We start from the raw sequence: 24,408 nt of genomic DNA on the forward strand, positions 1-24,408 counted from the left end.
TCCCCGCCGCCCTCGGCCGCGCCTCGGCTCGGAGGCTCGCCTCTCAGCCGCAGCGGCCCCGCGAGGAGGAGGAGGAGCCGCCGCCGCAGCATCAAAGAGACCGAATTCCCGCGGCCTGGGGGGGAGTCATGCTTTGCGGTCTGTAATGTCAGCAGAACAGGAGAAGGATCCCATTTCGCTGAAGAGAGTTCGAGGTAACCGGGAAGGGCGCGGGATTGGGGGGACCGGGGTGAGTGCGGTGCGCGGGGGCCGCGTGCCGGGCCGCTGGGAGGCCACGGGGCTCTGTCCGGGCCTAACTCCGCGCCGCCCGCGTCCCGCCTGCGCCCCGGGGCCGAGGCTGCGGTTCCGGGCGCTCAGCCCCCGCGCCCGCTCGCCCCTAGACACCCGCGCGGAGCCCTCGCCTCCTCGACTTTGTGTTAGGCGGCAGTTGAAGCCGCACTCAGCATCCCTCCGTACCCCGCTCTCCTACCTCAGCTCATTCGCAAGACAGCACAATAGGCACCTCGAAGGGTGAGAAAGAAACCACCCCCTGGCAGAGACCACGGACGATGCCCACCCCCCAAAAAGTAAGTTAGACTGCTCAAGAGTTGACGCTTTGAGGAAGGTGTACCGGGCCTTCGCGTCTCTCCCAGCCCCCCTTCCCACCCTCACAGGCAACAAATATACAGCTTATTTTTCTTGGGTTTAAGAGGAGACACTATATAAATTCAAAAGGCATTTTCTTTATTGGCTTATGGGTAAGAATCGAATCACCTAAAATCAATTTTATACGTGATTGGTTTGCTTCTTCCTTGCACCCTAGTTAGGAAATTTTGTGCTGCCTTACTATCTGAGAGAAATCGGAGGGAACGCTGTACCAGACAAAAGATAATGCGTGTAAGTTCACAGATGCCAAATGCCGGAGGGAAATTTGGGGGATATCCTGCAGCTCTGATTTCCAGCTCAAAATAGGGTTAAGGCTGAAAGTCCCAAAGTTGAAATAGCCCTGTTTGTTCATTAAGCAAATATTTATTGAACACGTACTGTGTGCTACGCTCTGTTCTTGGCACTGGGGTCTAACAGTGAACAAAGCAAAAAGAGTCTTCACCCAGCCAGGGCTCACACACTTGTGGGGTAAACAGATGATAAACAAAAGATAGAGATATAGAATACCACATAGTAAGTGCTCTGGAGAAAAACAAAGCAGGTAAAGTGGTTAGAAAATCCATATGAGGATGGAGAGGTATCAATTATGTGTAAGAGGACTCATGTGGAAGGTGATGTTTGAACCAGGACCCAAAGGAAGTGATAAACCAGAGCCATATGGATATGTGTGGCAAGAGCAGTCTCAGCAAAAAGAACAGCAAGTGCAAAGGCCCTGGGTCTGGAATTTGCCTGGTGTATTCAAGCAACCGCAAAGAAGTTATGGTAACTGGCAGAGAGTGAGCAAAAGGTGAATAGTATGAGCTGAGCAGAAAGGGTGATAAGAGTGATCTGACTTCTGTTTTCAACAGGTTTCTCTGGCTGCTCTGTGGAGAATAGACTGTAGAGAACAAGGGCTGAAGCAGGGAAGCTAGTTAGGAGGCTATTGTAATAGTCCTTTCATCCAAACAGGTTAAAGTGCTTTATAAATCAGTGCTTTATAAAGTAGTAAGGTAAATTTTGCAGTTGACTTAAGTGATGTAGAGATCAAGAACCACAGTCATTCATCTATGTTTTTGTTCCATGCGACTAGAGATTAAACATCTAGAACTGGATTGTGACACAGTGCCAATGTGGTATCCAAAATACATCGCTCGAATATTTAGGTAGAGATTGATTTTCTTAGCCATTTAAGCAAAAATGTAATTTAAAGCAGAATATTGTTTTTAAGGCCTAATAAGCACAATCTTTCATTGAGTGAAGGTTTTCTATTTCAGCTTTCTTTTCTGTTTGTGGTTTTGAGTGGCCAAACACTTTAAGGAATAGACCTTTCTGAGATACAATTATTCCTCTGATATTTTTACCATATTATTTTGCCTTTTATTATAAATGACTTTGGGGTTGAAGGAAAAGAAAGAGGGCTCTCAAGTTTATACCTTTGAACTCAATTATCCGTCTTAATCAAATGTAATTTTAAATAAAATGGATGAGTATTTTATTGTGGGTCAAGAACACAGATCCATCTTTATTTTGTTTCAGCTACTGGTTTTAAGTTTGGTGCCTTAGCTGTTGGGAGTTGGCTCAGGTGTCAGCTCAAGAATATGCTGCGAGTTAAGTACCAGAATAAAAGACAAAGCACTTTTTAAAATAAAAAGTCAATATGAGGAGGGATTTTTATAATAAGTCACTTTGTAGTGACTATAACATTCATTTTAAAAACATTTTTGGATTAGTTTATAAAAGGTACCAGAATTTCTACGTGAGCTCTTTTGAAGCCCAGTTCTGCTGAACTTCACTGCCCTGAAACTTTTTGTTGTAATTTATATCCTAAGACTACATGCAGGATGTGGTCTTTGCAGAACATAAACTGTGAGCAATGCTTCTTAAACTGTTTCCCATCCACTCATGTATACAGACAGACTTTTAAATAGTTACGTATTTATTTCATGGGTATTATAAAAAATACAAGATATAGAACTTCTCATTTAGGATAAGGCTAAGACACATACACCAGAGTTTCAGTTTGAAGAAATTATTAAGAAAATGATATGATAGATGGAACTCAGATGTGGCAAAATTATGACAACATAAATGACTAAGGACTTTACAGTATTATATTCTTTAGACCAAAAGTATCATATCCCCTGGGATGCTTATTAAAAATGTGAGTTTTAGGGAGCGCCTGGGTGGCTCAGTCAGTTGAGCATCCAACTTCAGCTCAGGTCATGATCTCAATGGTCCATGAGTTCGAGCCCTGCATCGGGCTCTGTGCTGACAGCTCGGAGCCTGGAGCCTGCTTCGGATTCTGTGTCTCCTTCTCTCTCTGCACCTCCCCTGCTCACACTCTGTCTCTCTCTCAAAAATAAATGAACATTTAAAAATTTTAATAAAAAAAGTGTAAGTTTTTGGCTCCACAGAATCAGGATTTCAGGGAAATTTTTCTGTATCTTTAACAAGATCCCCTGGTGTTCCTTAGGCCCACTAAGGTTTGAGAATTGCTGCTGTTAGATGTAGATTCAAAAGGTGAATGCACCCGAGGAAGCTGATTTGTGGTCTTCAAACTTGTCCTGATATTTTAATATTAGATTCAGAATTGCTATTTAGTGGCAAAGTGTCTTACTCCTTACTCCAGTTCTTTTCTTCCCCCAGCCCTCAACCCTTGATTATAAGAAAGATCCCCGAAGAGAGACGCCTAGGTGGCTCAGTTGGTTAAGAGTCTTGATTTTGGCTCAAGTCATCTCACAATTGTTGATGGGATTAGGTTCCTGGGATCCAGCCCCAAGTCCTGCTTGGGCTTCTCTCTTTCCCTCTCTCTCTCTCTCTCTGCCCCTCCCCTGCTCATGCTGCTGGCTCTCAAAAAATAAATAAACAAACTTTAAGAAAAAAAAAAAAGAGGGGCACCTGGGTGGCTCAGTTGGTTAAGCGTCCAACTTAGGCTCAGGTCATGATCTCACAGCTTGTGGGTTCGAGCCCTACATCAGGCTCTGTGCTGATAGCTCAAAGCCTGGAGCCTGCTTCAGATTCTGTGTCTCCCTCTCTCTCTGTCCCTCCCCTGCTCGTGCTCTCTCACTCTCTCTTTCTCTCTCAAAATAAATAAACATTAAAAAAAGATCCATGAAAATAGGTACAATATCTTGGTTATCTTTCTGTTTCTCCCTTCATTGCTTTCCCTGTAGTAAATACCAAATAAATGAATGAGTGAATACATGAAGTAACTCATATCTTTATGCTTTCTGATTGTCTATAGCTCCTCATAATACTTTACTGCCTTTTTTTCTTAGAATGTTACTTTTAACCAACATTCCCATTATGCAGTGTTCTTGGAACTCTTGGGTGTGGATCTGATCACAACATCCATTCATGTATTCAGCAAATATTTATAGAGCAGTCATAGTGCCAGACAGTGGGAGTATTAAGAAGGCATAACACTGTCTTCAGGAAATCTTTAGACCAGGAGACTGACTGACAAGTAGTAGTCAGTTACGAATAACATAAGTACTGTGATCATCTACAGGAAATAAGGGAACATATAACCTACCCTTTTTAAGGAAATCAAGGAATGCCTCCTGGAGAAGAGTTCTAAGAAACAGTGAATATTCCCTTGTGGAAGTTATGTAGAAAGAGCAGCAAAGTAGATGGGTGATTAGAAAAAGGTCCAAAAAATCAGCAGTGGTTTTAAGAAGGCACTTTTGAGAGAAAACCACATGTTAAAGTAGTAAAAATTAAGTGATAAAGATGTGACTTAAGGAAGGTGGTAAACAGACATAGCCAATAGCTTAGAGAGAGAGAAAGTCAAGAGAAAGTGTCTTTTTATTTCCCTTGAAAAAAGGCTTAAGCATATTTGTATACTTAAAGAGGAACCCAATGTAAAGGGAGAGAGAAGAAGCTGAAAAGCAGCAGAAGAGAGGGCAATTCATTAATAAAGCATTCAGTACATGTTTTTAAATATGTATCATGTGCTAGGCACTCAATGTGGGAAGCTGGGGATGAGACAGACAAGACTTCCTTCTCATAAGTCAGGTCTCTGCAGCGGAGAGAAGGGGAATAACATCAGGATTCGAAATAAAGAGGCTTACAGAAAAAAAGAAAAAGAATGAAGAAAGACAAATCTAGAGATGAAGAAGGAAGTTAAGGCATTCATTCCAGATAAAATGTTTTTAACCTGAGTTAGCAGTGACATTGGAGGGGTTAGGATGTGTTTTAGGCTGGGATAATAGCACAGAAATGTCATGAAAGTACAAAAGTAGACTTTACTAAAAAAATGTTGAGTGAATATATGGAGGGTTTGGGTTATGATTGGAGAAGAAACATAACTTATGTACTCACAAAATGGAAGGGAAGAGCCAATGAAAGTCTAAAAGAAAGATTTTGGGGGGATTTTGTTGTTTTGTTTTTTTAATTGGTACATATAAGGGCCAGGCAGATTATCAGGAAAGTGAGTATGCCCCCAGGATGTTTCAGTGTACACAGTGGATATACATGGTTTGGAACTGAGAGAAGTGGTCTGAGCCAGAAATAGAGATCTGGAAGTTATCAGTAAACAAGTGAATACTAATTGATACCTTGGGAATAGATAGCTCACCCGAGAGAGTAAAAAGAGAGAAGAGAAAAGCACTGAGGAAAGCAACTTGGGGAATGCTAATATTTAGGAGACAAAAGGGAAAAATGACCCTGAAAAGCAGAATGTGAAGGAGTAGCCTGAGAGGTAGAAGAGAAAAACCGTAAAGATAATATAAAAGGAGTGGATTTATGAGAGGGAGATAAATGAATTTTGTTTTTAACATGTTGATTGAAAGGTATCTATCTGTGAGATGTCCAGTATGCTCTTTCTCCCGCTTTCCCTATCTTGGTGAACATCATTTATTCAGTAACCCATCTTCCACTCCCACCCAGCACTGTCCCAAAGTCCTAGAATATCTGTGTCCTTATGGTGTTTTGAATCCACTATCTCTTTGACCTTTCTACAACCACTCCTTTAGTTCAGATTTTATCTCTTTGATTATTATCATAGCAGCTCTCACTGGTTTCCTGGCCTCCTATTTTGTCCCTCTAAATCCATTTTCCAAATCACCACTGGTGATAAATAACTACTATCTATTGAGTACTTACCAAGCAGTTTTGTTAACTGGTTTAAATGGATCATCTTACTTAATCCTCTCAATAACCCTTTGAGTTAGATGTTATCATCATTCATAGTTGAGGAACTGATGCTCAGAGAGGTTAAGTAACACGTGATTAAGTAACACATTCAAATTTACCCAGCTGGTAAGTGGCAAAACTAGAGCTGACCTCTAGGGCTAAAAGTCTTACCCACTGTGTTCCATTGCCATAGTGCTCCAAAACACAATTCATGTTACTCTTTTTGTAAAATTATTAATTTTTTTAATGTTTATTTATTTTTGAGACAGAGACAGAGTGTGAGTAGGGGAGGGGCAAAGAGATAGGGAGACACAGAATCTGAAACAGGCTCCAGGCTCTTAGCTGTCAGCACAGAGCCCGACACGGGGCTCAAACCCACAAACCACAAGATGTTAGACTCAACCGACTGAGCCACGCAGGCGCTCCTGTAAAATTCTTTAGTGGTTCCCCATTGTCTCTGGATAAAAATCCAGCCTTCTTGTATTGACCGTTTTTAATTTGGTCCAGGCCTACCCCTTAATTCTCCAACCTTCATATTCCATGAAATGCTCTCCTGTGCTCCAGGTCTGTAGATGTTGTAATGGTTTCTTTTGCCTTTAAAACTTTCTTTGCACATTCTGTTCCTTCTGCTAGGCTTGCCCACTCTTTTTCCCACCTTTCATAGAATACTCATCCTCAAGGCATCAGCTCTGTTGAAAACTCCCGGATGGGGGCGCCTGGGTGGCTCAGTTGGTTAAGCATCCGACTTCAGCTCAGGTCATGATCTCACAGTCTGTGAGTTCGAGCCCTGGGTCAGGCTCTGTGCTGACAGCTCAGAGCCTGGAGTCTGCTTCAGATTCTGTGTCTCCCTCTCTCTCTGCCCCTTCCCCGCTCATGCTCTGTCTCTCTCTGTCTCAAAAATAAATTTAAAAAAACATTTAAAAAATTAAAAAAGAAAAAGAAAATTCCCAGGATGTCTTTCCTGATACTCCTCCTTCAGTCATTATTAGATGGGACTTCCTTATGTTCCTTCAACATCCTGTGCTCATCTGTATCATAGTATTTATCTCATTACATTTAGTTTCAAAAAAAGGAAGAAAAATTGTTTCTTCTAGATTATGGGATCCTTATAGAGAGCAATTGCTGTTTTTATTTCTACACTTAAATAAACTCAACAGATGTTTCTGAAATCTAATTTGATAAATGTTAACAAAGAGGTTTCAGTAAATTCAGGTAATTTAGTCTTCCTAGTTTGCTTTCCCCAGAGGTGTGGAGGAGTTACCTCTTGGGAAGATGAATAATTCTCTCTTTAACACTCTTATTCCAGGCAACTCAAGGGGTCTAAGTCATCTTTACCTTCAAGGTATCCCTAATGCATGGTCAAGAGTGATTTTGGATCTCCTTTCCTATTCCCAGTCTCCGTAGACATGCTAATAGCAATATTGAGAATTAGTACAGCATTTGTCTCTGACTGCTGGGTTTCTTATCCCATTTCTCCTGTTTACTAACTGTGTGGTCCTTGGCAAGTTATTTAAACTCTGTGCATCAGTTTCCTGTAAAATGAGGATAACACTGGTTACAGAGTTATTTAAAGGATTTAAATACAGAGTTGTTTAAAGGATTAAATGTGTTAATATACATAAAGCACTTTAAACCTTGCCTGGTTCACTTTTATCTGTTTACTTTTAAAATCAGAACTAGAATATACATTCTAAAATATACATTCTAAAATATAAGTAATGTGATCAGCACTCACTTTTAGGTATATTTAATCAATAAGTAAAAGACTGACAGCATATTTTTTCTTGTTTTGATTGGGAGTGGGTATGAACTCAACAGAAATGAAGGTTCTCTCCCTTTACAGGGAAGACTGAACCAAAAGAAAAATTAAAAAAGCAGAAACCCTTCAGATTTTATAATTTTGCCAAAAAGGACATATACAAACTGTTTATTACATGATTTTTTATGAATATTTGCATTTTTGTTCACCATTTTTCCTGAATTTTTTAATTTAAAAATTTGGTTCACTTTGTTAATAAAATAAGTTTATTATTAGCGGCATTATTGTATAGAGTCAGCTTTGTACACAAATGCCATTTACCCACCCTCCTAAGCTTTACATTTGTTAGCAACTTTAGAACTCATGCACCTCAGCAATAAAAAGATCATTAGTTTGGGGAGAACAGTTGGTACAAGAACCACAAATATTTAAAATCTTAAATCACAGATGTTGAGGGTTTTCAGAATTTAATATTTATTACATGCTCAGGTTAAGATGCCAGGATCTGGGCATCACAAAGGGTATAATGGTACTTTCATTCCAGTCATATAAGGCTATTTCACCAAATGCATGAGAAAGTCTTATAATACTATTTTCACATCTTAATTCCTAATATTGTCATTCCATGGTAGAGACTAGTATTACAGAAGTACATGTTGCAGGTGAAGGTAAAGCTGTTAGCTGAGATGTTCACATCCATAGTAAATGATGGAATAAACTGACATTACATCCCAAACTTCTTTGCTGTTATGAAAAACTGATATTGTCCACTGAATGTGTTGATAATGCTGGATATTAGATATTTTGATAGGTTGTTAAATACTGTAGAAATTGAAGTGAAGTGAGCTTATGGTATAGTTTAGTCTAAAGGAAAGCAAAATGGGGGCACCTCGGTGGCTCAGTCAGTTAAGTGTCTGACTCTTGGTTTCTCTTCAGATCATGATCTCATGGTTCATGGGTTCAAGCCCCTAATCAGGCTCCATGTTGATGTTCTGGAGCCTGCTTGGGATTCTCTCTCTCTTTTTTTCCCTGACCCTCCCCTGCTCTCTCTCTCTCTCTCTCAAAAATAAATAAACTTAAAAAAATAAAGGAAAACAAAATGAAAACTAGTATTTGAGGGTCCCCATGTGCCAGGCATTATGTTAAACACTGCCTTAGTTCAAGCTGCTGTAACAGAATACCATAGACTGAGTGGCTTATAAACAATAGCAATTTATTTGGCACAATTCTGGAGGCTAGAAAGTCCAAGATCAACGTGCCAGCAGATTCTGTGTCTGGTGAGGGCCTATTTCCTGGGCAGTCTTCTCATTGTGTTATAACATGTAAGGACCAAAGGAGCTCTTTGAGGTCTATTTCATAAGGACATTAATTCCATTCATCCTAGAGGGCAGAGGTTCTGCCCTCATGACCTAATCACCTTCCAAAGGCCCCACCACCAAGTACCATCAAAGTGGGGATTAGGATTTCAACATGTAAATTTTGGGAAGGACAGACTTGGTTTGTGTCATTTAATCAGCATAGTATATGTACTTAAACCAATATACACATATATTAGAATGCATTCTTATTTGAACTACTCTTGAAGCATATCTGTTTGTTTTTTGTTTTTTTTTAATTTTTTTTTTAACATTTATTTATTTTTGGGACAGAGAGAGACAGAGCATGAATGGGGGAGGGGCAGAGAGAGAGGGAGACACAGAATCGGAAACAGGCTCCAGGCTCTGAGCCATCAGCCCAGAGCCTGACGCGGGGCTCGAACTCACGGACCGCGAGATCGTGACCTGGCTGAAGTCGGACGCTTAACCGACTGCGCCACCCACGCGCCCTGAAGCATATCTGTTTTTGAAGGAAAAAATTATAAAATACGTAAAAAACATTTTTGAAGTATAGTTGGCAACAGTGTTAGATTAGTTTCAGGTGTACAGCATAGTAATTTGACAGCTGTATACATTATACTGTGTTCACCACAAGTATAGCTACCTTCTGTCACCATACAATGCTATTACGATATTTTTTCTTGTATTCCCTATGCTGTAACTTCATCCCCCTTATTCATTCCATAACTAGAAGCCTGTATCTCCCACTCCCATTCATCCACTTTTCCTTTCCCCCCATCCCCCTCCCCTCTGCCAACCACTAGTTCTCTGTATTTGTGGGTCTGTTTCTGCTTTTATTGTTTGTTTGTTTTCTTAAATTCCACATACAAATGAAATCACGTGGTATTTGCCTTTTTCTGTCAGGCTTATGTCACTTAGCATAAAGCCCTCTAGGTCCATTGAAATAATGTGGTTATTTGCCTTTTTCTGTCTGGCTTATTTCATTTAGCATAAAGCCCTCTAGGTCCATATGTGCTGTCCTAAATGGCAAGCTCTCATTCTTTTTTATTGCTGAGTAATATTCCACTGTGTGTGCGCATGTGTGTTTGTATCCCATCTTCTTTATCTGTTCCTCCAGCATTAGACACTTAAGTTGCTTCCATATCTTGGTAAATAATGCTGCAATAAACCTAGGGGTGCATATGTCTTTTAGAATTAGTGTTGTTTGTTTTCTTTGAGTAAACATTCAGTAGTGGAATTACTGGATCCTGTGGTATTTCTATTTTTAAATATTTGAGAAACCTCCATAGTGTTTTCCACAGTGGCTGCACCAATTTGCACAGCCACTAGCAGGGCCCAAGAGTTCTTTTTTTCTCCACATCCTCATTGGCACTTATTATTTCTTGTCTCTTTGGTATTAACCATTCTGACAAGTGTAAGGTGATATCTCATTGTGGTTTTGATTTGCAGTTTTCTGATTATTAGTGATGTAGAGCATCTTTTCATGGTCTGTAGGCCGTCTGTATGTCTCCTCTGAAAAAACATTTTTGTATTCTGCCCATTTTTTAATTGGGTTATTTGGTTTAATAGTGTTGAGTTGTATAAGTGTTTTATATATTTTAGATATTGAACCCTTATGAAATAAATCATTATATATATCTTCTCCCATTCAGCAGGTTTTATTTTCCTTTTGTTGATGGTTTCCTGCACTGTGCAAAAGCTTTTTAGTGTGTTAAGTCCCAATAGTTTATTCTTGCTTTTGTTTCCCTTGCTTTAGGAGACATATCTAGAAAAATGTTGCTGTGGCTGCAGAGAAATTGCTGCCTATTTTCTTTTAGGAGTTTTGTAGGTTTAGGTCTCACATTTAGGTCTTTAATCCATTTTAAGTTAGTTTTTGGGTATAGTGTGAGAAAGTGGTCCCATTTCATTATTTTTCATGTAGCTGTGCAGTTTTCCCAGCCCTATTTATTGAAGAGTCTATCGTTTTGCCATTATGTATTCTTATGTCCTGTGTAGATTAATTGGCCATATTAGCATGGGTTTATTTCTAGGCTTTCTATTTTGTTCTTTTGATCTATGTGTCTATTTTGGTGCCAGTACCATATTGTTTTATTACTACAGCTATTGTGGTTTAGCTTGAAATCTGGGATTATGATACCTCCAGCTTTGTTCTTACTCAAGATTGCTCAGCTCTTTGGGGTCTTTTGTGATTCCATACAAACTTTGGAATTATTCTAGTTCTCTGAAAAATGAATGCTATTGGCATTTGATAGGGATTGCATTGAATCTGTTGATGGCTTTGGGCAGTATGGACATTGTAACAATGTTAAGCCTTCATTCCATGAGCATGGAATATCTTTCCAATTGTTTGTGTCATCTTCAATTTTTTTCAACAGTGTTTTCATAGTTTGCAGAGTAAAGGTCTTTCACCTCCTTGATTAAATCTACTCCTGGTGTTTTACTCTTTTTGGTATAATTATAAATGGAATTGTTTTCTTCATTTCTCTTTCTGCTAAATTGTTACTAGTTTATAGGAACACAACTGATTTCTGAGTGTTAATTTGTATCTTGCAACTTTATTGAATTCATCTATTACTTCGAATAGTTTTTTGGTGGAGTCTTTCAAGGTTTTCTATGTATAGTATCACATGTTTTCTGCAAATAGTGATGGTGTAACTTCTTCCTTACCAGTTTGGATGCCTTTTATGTCTTTTTCTTGTCTGGCTGCTATGGCTGGGACGTCCAATACAATGGTGAATAAAAGCACTGAGCATGGACATCCCTGTCTTTTTCCTGATCTTAGAGGAAAAGCTCTCAGTTTTTCACCTTTGAGTATGATGTTAGCTTTGGGTTTGTTATGTGTGGTCTTTATTATTTTGAGGTATGTTCCCTCTAAACCCACTTTGTTGAAGGTTTTTATCATGAACAAATGTTGAATTTTGTCACATGTTGTTTCTGCATCTGTTGAGATGATCATGTGGTTTTTACCCTTCGTTTTGTTAGTGTGGTGTATCATGTTGATTGCTTTGCAGATGTTGAACCATCTTTGCATCCCCAGAACAAATCCCAGTTGATGGTGGTAAGTGATCCTTTTAATGTATTTGAATGCAGTTTACTAATATTTTGCATCTGTGTTCATTGGTGATATTGGTCTGCAGTTGTTTCTTGGTTTCTTTAGTAGTGTGTTTGGTGTTGGTGTCAGGATGATGCTGGACTTTTAGAATGTATTTGGAAACTATCCTTCTTCTATTTTTTGGAATAGTGTGAGGAGAATAGGTGTTAACTCTTCTGTAAGTATGTGGTAGAATTCATCTGTGAATTCATCTGGTCCTGGTCTTTGTGTTTTGGGAGTTTTTTGATTACAAATTCAATTTCATTGTTAATAATTGGTATGTGTTCAGATTTTCTGTTTCTTTTGATTCAGTTTTGGAAGATTGGAAGTTTCTGGAAACATCTATTTCTTCTAGGTTGTCCAGCTTGTTGGCATATAATTTTTTGTAGTAGTCTCTTATAATTCCTTATATTTCTGTGGTATTGGTTGTTACTTCTCCTCTTTCATTTCTGATTTTGTTTATTTGGATGTTCTCTTTTTTATTTGTTTGTTTTGGGGTTTTTTGTTTTGTTTTGTTTTTTTAGTTTTGTTTTTGATGAGTCTAGCTAAAGTTTTGTAAGCTTTACGTTTTCAGAGAACCAGCTCTAGGTTTCATTGATCTTTCCTTTTGGCCTCCATTTCATTTTTATTTCCATTCTGATCTTTATTACTTAATTCCTTGTACTAAGTTTGGGATTTGTTTGTTCTTCTCTTTTCAGTCTCTTTGGTTATAAGGTTAGATTGTTTATTTGAGATTTTCCTTATTTCTTGAGGTAGGCCTGTATCCATATAAATTTCTTTTCTTAGAACTGCTCTTGCTGTGTCCCCAGGATTTTGGATCATTATGTTTTCATTTCCATTGGGCTCCATGTATTTTTTATTTCCTCTTTGATTTCTTCATTGACCCATTAGTTGTTTAGTAGCATGTTGTTTAGCTGCCACATGTTTGTGCTTTTTCCAGTTTTTTTTTTCCTGGTAATTGATACCTAGTTTCATACTGTCGTTGAAAATGATACTTGATATGATTTCAGTCTTAAATTTATTGAGACTTGTTTTGTGGCCTAATATGTGACCTATTCTCGTGAATGTTCCCTGTACCCTGAAAAGAATGTGTGTTCTGTTATTTTGGATGGAATGTTTTGTATATATCTTTAAGTCCATCTCGTCTAATGTATTGTTCAAAGACACTGTTTCCTTATTAATTTTCTGCCTTGATGATCTATCCATTGATACAAGTGGGGTATTAAAGTCCCCTACTATTATTATATTACTGTCAGTTTATCCCTTTTAATATTTGTCTTATTTAGGTGCTCTAATATTGGGCACATAGATATTTGCAGTTATCATTTATCATTATGCAATTTGTCATTAGTCCTTTGTCATTATGTAATGCCCCTCTTTGTTCTTTGTTACAGTCTTTGTTTTAAAGTCTGTTTTTTGTTTATTTGTTTTGCTTTCATTTGCTTGGAATATTAATTTTCTATCCCTTCACTTTCAATCTGTATGTATCTTTAGGTCTGAAATGAGTCTTTTGTAGGCAGCATATAGAAGGGTCTTGTTTTTTAAATCCACTCCATTATCCTGTGTCTTTTTGTTGGAGTATTTAGACCATTTACATACAGTTTTGTAAGTATATACTTACTACCATTTTGTTAATTGATTTCTGGTTGTTTTTGTAGTTTTTTTTATTCCTTTTTCTCTTGCTCTTTCCTTGTGATGAGGACTTTCTTCAGTGTCATACTTGGCTTTCTTTCTCTTTATTTTTTGTTTATCTATTATAGGTTTTTGGTTTGTGGTTACCATGAGGTCCGTAAATAACATCCTAAGAATATAGTAGTCTATAATAATTTCATGGTCAGTTAAATACAAACACATTTTTTTAATTTTTTTAATTTTTTTTAATTTTTTTTTAACGTTTATTTATTTTTGAGACAGAGAGAGAGACAGAGCATGAACGGGTGAGGGTCAGAGAGAGAGAGACACACACAGAATCCGAAACAGGCTCCAGGCTCCGAGCTGTCAGCACAGAGCCCGACGCGGGGCTCGAACTCATGGACCATGAGATCAGGACCTGAGCCAAAGTCAGACGCCCAGCCAACCGAGCCACCCAGACGCCTTGAATACAAACACATTTTATAAAAGAACTTCATTTTTATTCCCCCCTCCCCATTTTACGTATATGTTTTTATATTTTACATCTTTTTATTCTTTGAGTCCTCTTAACTAATTAAGATACTATTGATTTTACTACTTTAACATCTTTTAGAAGGCTAGTTTAGTGGTGATCAACTCCCTTAACTTTGTTTGTCTCTCTTCATTCTGAATGATAGTCTTGCTGGCTAGAGTATTCTTGGTTGTAGGTTTTTTTCCTTTCAGTACTTTGAATATATCATGCCACTCTCTTCTAGCATGCAAAATTTCTGCTGAAAAATCAGCTGATAGCTTGTGGTATTTCCTTTGTGTGTAACCATTTTCACTTCTATTGCTGCTTTTAAAATTCTCTGTCTTTAACCTTTGACATTTTAATTATTATATGTCATTGTGTGGATCTCCTTGGGTTTATCTTGTTAAGCATTCTGTATGATTCCTGAACCTGGATGCCTGTTTCCTTCCCCAGTTTAGGGAAGTTTTCAACTCTTATTTCTTCAAATAAGCTTTCTGCCCTTTTTCTCTCTCTTCTCCTTTGGGGACCCCTATAATGCAAATGTTTGTTCACTTGATGTTGCCCAAGAGATCCTTTAACCTATCTTCATTTTTTGTTTGTTTGTTTTTTCTTTTTGCTATTCATCTTAGGTGCTTTCCATTAACCTGTCTTCTAGATTATTGATCCATTCTTCTTCATCCTCTACTGTTGATTCCCTCTAGTTTTTGTAGTCTTCGACTCTGATTTTTTTTTTTTTTTGTATTTTCTGTCTCTGTTGAAGCCCTCACTGAGTTCTTCCACTCTTCTCTCCAGTCCAGTAAGCATTTTTATGACCATTACTTTGAACTCTTTATGAGGCATATTGCTTATCTCCAGTTACAAATGGATTTCATATAAAAAAAATCTTTAATTTGTAAAATCTTTAGATGGGGAAAAAAGTTCCTTGTTTAACAGATTAGACTCTCCTGTAAGACTATGAAAGAACATATAACTTCAACTTCCAGCTCTAAAAAAAAGGGTTAAAGGGTAAAAAGAGGTAAGAGAATTATTCTGCTTGAGATTAAGTGGGATAATGTAATAATATCTAGAGAGAGAAAATTCCTTAGCTTTCTTAAAATGAGAGAGGCTTCTTGTTCTATTTTCGTCATCATCCTCCCACAGTCTGTTCCCCTTGTGCATTCAGAGTTTACTGGGCAGGTAGGAGTTAAGAGATGAGATAAAGAAATTCAGGTATTAACAAATTAAAAGTATCACAGTAGCTGGTGTTAATAATATGCTTTGGCAGTTCCCATTTTCTTGGTCCTCTACCCCACAGTTCTCAGCTCCTGACTGAATAGTCATGATTTACCTTGCAGAATTAGCAGCAGCAAATATGTAGAGCAGCTAGAGAAAAGTTGTGGTACCAAAAGTTCTCAGGGTAATGTAAGTGACTAGCTTAATAACCACCACTTTCCTGTAACCTGGATTCTAACCTTTCACTTTATTTTTAAAGAGAATCATGGAAGTTCTTGGTAGCTTGTATTGTAATTAGCCCTGATGACTATGAATCTGATCTAACATAATGATTACTCCTAGAGAAGAACCATCAGTATTACAGGTAGCAGCAAGAAGGACCTGGGTAATGCCAAGAGTCAGAACCATTGAAAGTGTTATGTAGTTAACTCTTTAGATGAATAATAAATGGAGCAACAGACACCAATGGGAACTTGAAGATTTGCTTTATGGAGGGAAATGTTAGAAAAAGTCAGTTTCTAAAAAGAATTTTAGTTCATTTTACTCACAGATTAATTGAAAATAGTAAGTTTATTTAAATGACTGCCAATGTCAGAGCCTTTCCTTACAGTGAACGTAAGCAATTATTACTAAATTTTTGGAAAGTGAACAAAGATGGTAGATCCCATTAAGAGTACATTTTTCCCATCTTTAAATTACAGCATTTTAATTTTAAAATTATAATTATTTAGTATTAATGCTGTGAGTGCTAATTTATATTCTAGATTGGAGATTAGAGATTAATTTATTAGTAATTGTTTTTATTTTAGGAATTACATTTTTCTATTTATATTTTGTTATAATGAAATAACCATGACAGATATTAGGAGGTATAGGACTTTGATGTTGGAACCTTTGTTTATTTATATAACCACTTTATTATTTGGCCTCTAAAATCATTGCTAATTCTTTTCCCCTACCAAACTCATCAAAATTTCTAGGTATTCAGATTTGAGAACAACACATTTCCCTGCTCAGCATGTCAGTATATACTGTTAAAGAAAAGTGAATACAGTTTGTTAATATGTAATCATCAGTTCATTTTATATAGGTTACTGAATAAGTTATAAATTAGTAATAGATTCAGTCATTCCTGAACCATCAGATTTTGAATCAATGACTTTGAGGCGTAGACTGGATCTCACTATTAGTTCTTTACATACCATCTACTGAAATGGGATTACTACCACATCAAAGAATTTAAATATAGGAGTTCCTTTCGTTTGAACCACAAGTTTTCTTTTTGTCTTTTGTGTTCTGCTGAGTAAGACAGTATGTGTATAAGATTTTAGGGAGGCAAACTAGTACCTTAGAAGTATATAAATCTAATTTTATCTAAACAATCAAAAGAAAAATAAATAAATTAGAGTTCATCAAATTAAAAACATATGTGTGTCAAAGGACACTATCAAAGTGAAAAGACAACCCACAGATTGGAAGAAAATATTTTTATAAATCTTATAACTGATAAGAGTCTAGTATCCAGAGTATATAAAAAATTCTTACAACTTAACAACAAAAAACATAAATAACCTAACTAAAAAATAGACAAATGACTGGACTAGTCATTTCTTCAAAGAAAAGATATATAGGGGTGCCTGGATGGCTCAGTTGGTTAAGCGTCCGACTTCTTCCTAGGTCATGATCTTGGAATTTGTGAGTTCAAGCCCCACGTCAGGCTCTGTGCTGACAGCTCGGAGCCTGGAGCGTGCTTCAGATTTCTGTGCGCCCCCCCCCCTGCTCCTCCCCCTGCTCATGCTCTGTGTCTGTCTCTCAAAAATAATAAGTGTAAAAAAAATTTTTTTTAAAGAAAAGATATATATATATATATATATATATATATATATATATATAATGATCAAATAAATACATGAAAAGATGCTCAACTTCATTAGTAATTATGAAAATGCAAATTAAAACCACAATGAGATACTAGTTTATGCTCACTAGAATGACAGTACTTAAAAAAACAACAGGAAATAAGTGTTGGGGAGGATGTGAAGAAATTGGAACCCTCAGACTTACCTGGGAATATATAATATTGCAGCCACTATGGAAAACAGTTGGGCAGTTCTCAAACATTAGACTTGGAGATACCATATAGCCCAGTGATTCAATTACTAGCTATATACCCCAGATAATTGAAAACATGTTCATATATAAAAAAAAAAAAAAACTTGTACATAAATATTCAGCAGCATTATTCTTAGTAACCAAAAAAGTAGAAACAGCCCAGAATGCACTGTCTGCCCTTGGAAGCTACTGATGATTTACAGAATTTTGAGAATTCTTACTAATAACCCCAAGTCTGGGGAGAAGCAAATTCAATGAGTACTCTTATCTTCTCATTCTTTCAGTAAGGAAAAAATGAGGTAAAACAAAAAGTGGTTTTTTTTTTGTTTTTTGTTTTTTTTTTTTAAAAAGGACTAATCTCTGGTACAAGTCTCCAGGAATACACTGAATCAGAGAACACAGGGAAACCATCCCATGTGAATGGGTTACTCTACCCCCCAACTAGGTAGATGTGCACTTAACAAAAAGTCAGAATTAAGAACCTGGATGTTCCAAGGAAACACAACAGGTTAATCTTACTAATATAGGCAAGCATTCTAAAAAGATATTAGTATGTTCAGTCATATAAAATGATAACATATAAAAGTGAGTAAGGTAGCTTTATTTCAGGAATGTCATTCTTGAGTTGAACACTAAAATAAATAATTTAAAGGGAAAAAAAATCACATGATTATCTCAATAGATATAGCATATAACCAATAGAAGAAAGTCAGAAAGTCACCTATGTTAAATCAGAGCAAGTAAAAGATCTAAGCAGGATTGTAAGATAAAAATAAAAGCAGAGGCACCTGGGTGGCTCAGTCGGTTAAGCGTCCAATTTCAGCTCAGGTCATTATCTCACAGTTCATGAGTTTGAGCCCTGCACTGAGCTCCTACACCAACAGTGCAGAATCTGCTTAGGATTCTCTCTCTGCCTGTCCCCCACTTACATATGTGCGTGTATGCTTTCTCTCTTTCTCTCTCTCTCTCAAAATAATAAGCATAAAAAAAAAACAAAAAAAAAAGCATAACTGTGCAAACATACTATAGCAAACTAATGAACTAACAAACAAAAAAAAAAGAAATAGCATGTAGAAGATGAAGACCTATAACCTAAAAGACAGAAGGAAATACATGTACTTCAAGTGCTAGACCTTAATAAAAACAAAAAATGAAAAAATGAGAGCTCAAAGACAGGATGATAATTCAACAGATTAAAGGTGAATTGCAGGGGCACCCTGGTGGCTCAATTGGTTAAGCGTTTGTCAACGTAGGCTCAGGTTTTGATCTCATGGTTCATGAATTCGAGCCTACATCAGCTCTATGCAGGCAGCTCATAACCTGGAGCCTACTTCAGTTTCTGTTTCTCCTCTCTCTCTTTGCTCCCAGGGATCCCTCCCTCTCTCTCTGTCTCAAAAATAAAATAAACATTGAAAAAAAAAAAAAACAACTTACTGTGTGAGCGCCTGTGTGGCTCAATTGGTTAAGCATCTCATTTCAGCTCAGGCCATGACCTTGGGGTTCATGGGTTCAAACCCCACTTTGGGCTGTCAGCATGGAGCCTGCTTGGGATCCTCTGTCTCCCTCTTTCTCTGTCCCTCCCTTACTTGTGCGTGCTCGCCCCACCCCCCCCCAAAAGTAAATAAACATTAAAAAAAATTGTTTTTAACTTCTCTTATGGTAAAGAAACATTTTAATGTACTCTTTAGTTTCACTTCTTTTTCCTTTGTTAAATTCTAATTAACTTAAAATTTAATGCTTTTATTTAAAAAACAGTATCCTATCTTTCTAAGGTATTACTATTGCTCTGTATACCCAGAAGGAAAAGTAGGTAGGTAGATCATAAGCTAGATGTCTGGAATAATGTTAACTTAGTAGTAATGACAGTTTCTGGCTGGTGGGACTTGAGATGTGTATGTATCAGTCAGAGTCTAGCCAGGCCATATCAGTTGTTTTTAACAGAAAGAATTTAGTAAAAAGGTATTGTTAATAGACATTAAACTGAAGTGGCAAAAATAGGCTACTAAAGTTTTCACAGAGATATCAACTATGGGAACAGCTACCATTCCTAAGGCTGTGGGACAAAGGAAAGAAGTTGAAATTATTAGGATATATAAATTCACAGGAGAGGTCCTGTGGAGGTTAAACTCAGATATCTGAGAATGGGGGTACTGCTTAGGCTAGTTAATGCCTCTGGACTTGGAATGTGGACCTGTGGGCCTAAGACTCAAATACCTGGTGCTGATGTCTCTGAGGAGGGCACAACAGGGCTGTTTGGGATAATAAGTGAGGTAAAAAGAAAAATGTTATTTGTTCCAGGTGGCTAGCCAGAATAGGGAATACTCTACCCACTTTTTAGAAATCTTCCTCTATGTCTCTCAGTGTAGGACTTTTGAAAGTTTTTACTCATACTGATCTTGTTACATTTTTAGAATTTATTGCTACCCATTTTGGTTTAGTTTTGTTCCTATAAATGAAGCGTTTCTTCTGCTGTATCTTTTCACTGGTTTTAGTTTGTACATAAGAAAGCTTTTTAATATTAAATATTAATTTAACATCCAGAATCCTTACTGAATTTTGTTGTTTGTCAGTTTTCCACCTTCACAGTATTTAAACTTCTCTAAATAGCGCTTACAGAAATCTGCTTTGCATTTTGTTTAGGTGGTTGGACTATGTCCAACATACTGATTTCTCTTTATTGCTAAGTACCATTTCTTTTCCTGAACTATTATTGTAAAATAGTGGTCTCCCTGCTTTTTCCCCTGTCCCATCTCTAATTCATTCTGACACAATTGCTAATATAATATTTTTAAAACTTAAATCATATCACTTTCCTACTCAAACCTTTAAATGATCATCCACTGTTCTTCAGATAAAATTCAGGTTCCTTAGCATAAGCTACAAGGCTTTGTGTCTTAGTCTGCATGGTCTACAAGAACAAAAATCATAGACTGGGTGGCTTAAACAACAGATATTAATTTTCTCACAGTTTGGCGGCTGGAAGTCCAAGATCAAGGTGCTAGCCAGTTCACTTCCTGATGAGTGCTCTCTTTCTCATTTGCAGATGCCCACCGTCTTGCCCATATCCTTACATGGTCTTTCCTGTATTTGTACTTCATAGGGGGTCTGCAAGCACACTCTTCTTTCTCCTAAGGCCAGTAATCCCATCATAAGGGCCTGATCCTCTGACTGGATGTAACCTTCATTACCTTCCAATGGCCCTATGTCTAAACATCATCATATTGTGCATTAGGGCTTCAAATAAGAATTTAGTGGAACACAGTCTACTCTGCTCTAAAATGATCTGGACCCTGCCTGTCTCTAACCTTTTCTAGTGGCACTCTCCAGAGTCCCTTAACACGCTGGCCTCTTTTAAATTTCCCAAACACATCAAGCTTCTTTCTACTTAAGAATCTTGACACATGCTGTTCTCTGCCTAGAGGCTCTTCCTTAGGCTCTTTACTCAGAGATTTGTTTTCCTCCTTTAGGTCCCCGTTTAAATACCTCTTTCTCAGAATCCACATATGTGAGCAGGTCTCCTCTAATTGTCTGTCACCTCACTGAACTTATTTATTAACCTATTACAAATGTGTATCTATATATGTATGTACATAACTTTATTCTTCTGTCTACTTTTTAAATGACCCAGAATCCTCCATAATAAAAAATGTTTTTCTAATGGAAAAAAAATCTGTTGATAAACTTTAACTTCTTGAATTCAGTCAAGCTTTTGCTTTTGCTTGATCATACACTGTTGAGAAAATAATACTCATGTGCATTGTACTTCAGCAATACCTTTAAGAATTAAAGGCCACATTCCTTTAATGCCGTAATTCCAGTTCTAGGAATGATTTGTACATGTATTTTAAGACATTTATACATGGATTTTCATTGCAGACAGCAAAGGTTTGGAGCAACCTAAATATCCATCAATGGGGAGGGGGGTAGTTCAATGAATTAGATTATAATCATTCTATGAAATACTACTGAGTTATTAGGGGGTGGAGCTGTTCAGTATGTAATGATATGGGATGATTTCCAAGTAGAAAGAAAATGTACAGTGTCATTGTGTATAGAGCGTCTGCCATCGTGTGTGTACACCCACAAAAGGTTCTATATTGGAATTTTATCTAGATTGTCTTTTGAAAGATACAGCAGAAAACTAGTGGCTGCTTTCAGGGATAGGAAACCAGATGACTAAAGATTCAAGAGTGGCATGGAGACTTTGTTTCTCAATGAAAGAGTAGTAAAAAAATACCATGGGAGTAGAGATGAATGACTGTTTCTGACTGAAATTATGGGGAAGACTTTTTGAAAAGCAAAGATATTTTTTAAAAACTTAGTATCGCTTTTATCTAACAAAAACAGAACTCATATTAACAGGTAATTATGATAGATATTGCTGTGAGAGATATAAAATGATTTCAGTTACAAGTGGAAATGTTATCTGGATTTTATTTGCTTTTAGGTGGTGATAGTGGACTGGATGGGTTAGGAGGACCAGGTGTACAACTAGGAAGCCCAGATAAGAAAAAACGCAAGACAAATACACAGGTAAATTGACATTTTCTTTGATAACCATTTTTGTTCACTGATACGATCAGGCTAATGAGGTAAATTTAAATTTGGTCATGGATTTTTTTCCCCTCCTCATTTGTAACCTAATAGTGAATTCTGCAGTGATTTTTTTTTTTTTTAATTCTGTAACTAGTGGCTATTGTTGGCCTATAGGCCTAGAGTGGATATTGCAAGAGGGAAGTGTAGGCAGACAAATTAAAATGTTTATTCTTAAAACTAACTTAAACAGCACAGATGCCTGTAGTTTTAGTAAAAGATTTAAAATATATGAACATAGGTTTAGCATGAAGCAATATTTAGCTGTTATAATAATTTAGTAGTATGTACGTATCATTGAGCAGTCATGGGGGAGGCATCTTTTGTGTACAACATGTGGTTGAATAAATAGTTATCAAAACAGGCTTTTGTGGCTTTATCTTCTGTAAATTGAAGCACTCTTTTTATTCTAAGACTGCAAGTAAGTATTTTGTGTGTAAGGATTATTTTTTTCCATTTGGCCACCACCTCTTAAAATTACAGTGTGACTAAAACTGGAAGTTTATTTTTCCATTCTGAGGCCGAGAGCGTAGTGCTTGGGGAATACTTAATAGCTACTTCCCTGAAGTTAAGCCAGTAAAAAACTTAGAGCCTGTTTATTGTTACTTAATTTTATGGTTTTTTTGGGGGGTTGTAACAGTACTTTTAGTTAGAATTTTAAGTGAAAAATTCTAGAACTAAAGTTAAGCATATTAAATGCAAATTATGTAATTAAGCTTCTTTTGAAGGTTAATAAATACCTTTGAAATTTGAAGTAACAATGAATTTGAGCTCAGAAAAGCATGCCTTATTTTCTTTCCTAAATGGAAGAAATCTATACATTTTAATCATTAAATATAATTAAATATAAAACTTATTTGGAATTGAAAGTCAGATGAATTAAATTTTCATAAGACATAGCAAGAAAATTTGATTAAAACTAGGTTCTTACATGTTAAGATAACAATTTTAATGACTTCTTTGCTCAAACATGTATTTTACTCTACAGTCTCATTTCAGGGGCCTTCTTTTCCTCCATTGTCTGAGTATGCTCCACCACCGAATCCAAACCTCTGACCATCTAGTGGCTGCTAATCCATTTGATGACAACTATAATACTATTTCCTATAAACCACTACCTTCATCAAATCCATATCTTGGCCCTGGTTATCCTGGCTTTGGAGGCTATAGCACATTCAGAATGCCACCCTCACGTTCCTCCAAGAATGTCTTCCCCATACTGTGGTCCTTACTCACTCAGGAATCAGCCACACCCATTTTCCTCAGAATCCTTTGGGCATGGGTTTTAATCGACCTCATGCTTTAACTTTGGGCCACATGATAATCCAAGCTTTGGACATCCATCTTATAATAATGCACTAAGTCAGAATGTTAACATGCCTAATCAACATTTTAGACAAAATCCTGCTGAAACTTCAATCAGATTCCTCCACAGAATACTAACCAAGTATCTAACCCTGACTTGGCATCTAACTTTGTCCCTGGAAATAATTCAAATTTTACTTCTCCATTAGAATCTAATCATTCTTTTATTCCTCCCCCAAACACTTTTGGTCAAGCAAAAGCACCACCCCAAAACAAGACTTTAGTCAAGGAGCAACCAAAAACACTAATCAAATTCCTCTGCTCATCCACCTCACTTAAATATGGATGACACAGTGAATCAGAGTAATATTGAATTAAAAAATGTTAATCGAAACAGTGCAGTAAATCAAGAGAATAGCCGTTCCAGTACCACAGAAGCTACAAATAACAGCCATGCAAATGGGAACCAGAATAAGCCGCGGACAACCTAGAGGTGCCCCAGATGCATGCACCACTGAAAAAAGCAATAATCCTCTCTCCACCCAAGCCGTCATGGCCATTCTTCTTCTGACCAGTGTATCCTTGTGGGATTTGTACAAATGAAGTGAATGATGATCAGGATGCCATCTTATGTGAAGCCTCTTGTCAGAAATGGTTTCATCGGATCTGCACTGGAATGACTGAAACAGCTTATGGCCTCCTAACTGCAGAGCATCAGCAGTATGGGGCTGTGATACCTGTATGGCTGACAAAGATGTCCAGTTACTGCGTACTCGAGAAACTTTTGGTCCGCCTGCAGTGGGCAGTGATGCTAATCACAGGCATTAGTTAAAGTGATTTTTTTTTCCTGTGTTATTTCAGAGGCTCAGTGACACAGGATTTTAATGTTTTACATTATTTTTTTAAATGCACATACAAAAAGATTATTTACCTTTCAGTTTTTGTTAATATTCTACTTCATTACCAGTGCAAATTTTGTATTGTCTTGTTTGCTATCTTAAATGAGAATAATGTATATGGGGGTGCTTTAGAAAGTACTATACAAATAAATGTTAGTTGTCGTTGTTGTTGTTAATCATAAACATAAAAGCCTCTT

General features: G+C 37.1%; 1 protein-coding gene across 1 annotated transcript; it reads left to right on the plus strand.

Moving 5' to 3' along the window:
• Window positions 1-35: 35 nt before the first annotated feature.
• Window positions 36-24,406, plus strand: PYGO1 (pygopus family PHD finger 1). Its single transcript, XM_030318127.1, is given in 14 exon segments — window positions 36-194; window positions 21,862-21,947; window positions 23,007-23,057; window positions 23,059-23,193; window positions 23,195-23,263; window positions 23,265-23,304; window positions 23,307-23,414; window positions 23,417-23,575; window positions 23,578-23,619; window positions 23,622-23,794; window positions 23,796-23,838; window positions 23,841-23,879; window positions 23,882-24,022; window positions 24,025-24,406. Coding segments are annotated over 14 exon segments (1,251 nt in total). The 5' UTR covers window positions 36-145; the 3' UTR covers window positions 24,141-24,406.
• Window positions 24,407-24,408: the final 2 nt, after the last annotated feature.

This window comes from Lynx canadensis, chromosome B3, assembly GCF_007474595.2.
Source record: "Lynx canadensis isolate LIC74 chromosome B3, mLynCan4.pri.v2, whole genome shotgun sequence".
NCBI classification, from domain to species: domain Eukaryota; kingdom Metazoa; phylum Chordata; class Mammalia; order Carnivora; family Felidae; genus Lynx; species Lynx canadensis.